At 63.2% G+C, this 1,056-nt stretch overlaps 1 protein-coding gene across 1 annotated transcript; it reads left to right on the top strand.

Annotated features, from left to right (window-relative positions):
- Window positions 1-13: 13 nt before the first annotated feature.
- Window positions 14-772, top strand: LRRC3 (leucine rich repeat containing 3). Its single transcript, XM_009701708.1, has one exon. It carries the CDS (start codon window positions 14-16, stop codon window positions 770-772), a length of 759 nt encoding a protein of 252 aa, XP_009700010.1.
- The last annotated feature ends 284 nt before the right edge of the window (window positions 773-1,056 follow it).

Below are 1,056 nucleotides of genomic sequence, written 5' to 3'. Positions count from 1 at the left end.
GCCGTGCTGCAAGATGCCCCTCCCCCCCCCCCCGCCAGCCAGCATCGCCCAGGCTTTCTTTTGCCTCTTGCTGTGCGTCCCCTGGGGCAGCTCCTGCCCCCCGAGCTGCCAGTGCACGGAGCAGGCAGGGGCGAAGGCCGTCCTCTGCAGCTCCCGGCACTTGGAGGAGATCCCCAAGGACATCCCCAAAGACGCAGTGTTCCTCAAGCTGGACGCCAACAGCATCACCAGGATCCCCAGCAACGCCTTCAGGCACCTCTCCCACCTGGAGGAACTCGATCTCTCCAGGAACGCCATTGAGAAAATCGACAGGGCGGCTTTCAGAGGGGTGGCTGCCGGGCTGCGTACCCTCGACCTCTCCAGCAACCGCATCCGTAGCATCCCCAAGGAGGCCTTGCTGGCGCTCAATGCCAAGCTCCGGCTGGCCAACAACCCCTGGCACTGCGAGTGTGCCTTGCAGGAGGTGTTGTGGGAGGTACGGCTAGATCCCGACTCCGTCCAGGACATCACCTGCCACACGGCCCCACGGGAGGAGTACGTGGGCAAGCCACTGCTCCAGGTCCTGGATGCCGGCGTCAACTTCTGCAGCGTGCGTCAGAGGACCACGGACGTGGCCATGTTTATCACCATGTTTGGCTGGTTCACCATGGTCATCGTCTACGTGATCTGCTACGTCCGGCACAATCGAGAGGACACCTGCCAGCACGTGGATTACCTGAAGTCACTGCCGAGTGCCCAGGGCCACGCGGAGACCACCAGCACTGCCCTGTAGCGCAGGATCGGGGTGCCCTGTTCCCAGCTTCTTTGCAGCGACCCAGTGGCATCCTGGTGGGCTTCAAAGCTTCTCTCTGGGCTTTTCCACTGCTGCAAACGAGTGCCACCAACTTCACCCCTCCCCAGTGACACTGGATGGAGTGGGAGCAAACGATGTGGGGGGAGGGATGTCAGGGATACCCCACGCAGACCTCTCTACGGAGCCCAGGTTCCCGGGGAGGAACCCCACACACTCAGACCCCCTTCTCCCCTGCCAGAGCTGGGCTCGCAGGGAAAGCAGCC

The sequence above is a fragment of the Cariama cristata genome, unplaced genomic scaffold, assembly GCF_000690535.1.
Source record: "Cariama cristata isolate BGI_N322 unplaced genomic scaffold, ASM69053v1 scaffold24966, whole genome shotgun sequence".
Taxonomy (NCBI): Eukaryota; Metazoa; Chordata; class Aves; order Cariamiformes; family Cariamidae; genus Cariama; species Cariama cristata.
The sequence above is the reverse complement of the archived record's forward strand: the minus strand, read 5'-3'. Positions and strand labels throughout refer to the sequence as shown.

What these genes read in the sequence shown, in the direction of transcription:
- LRRC3 (XM_009701708.1), top strand. Translation starts at nt 14, where the DNA reads ATGCCCCTCCCCCCCCCCCCGCCAGCCAGCATCGCCCAGGCTTTCTTT.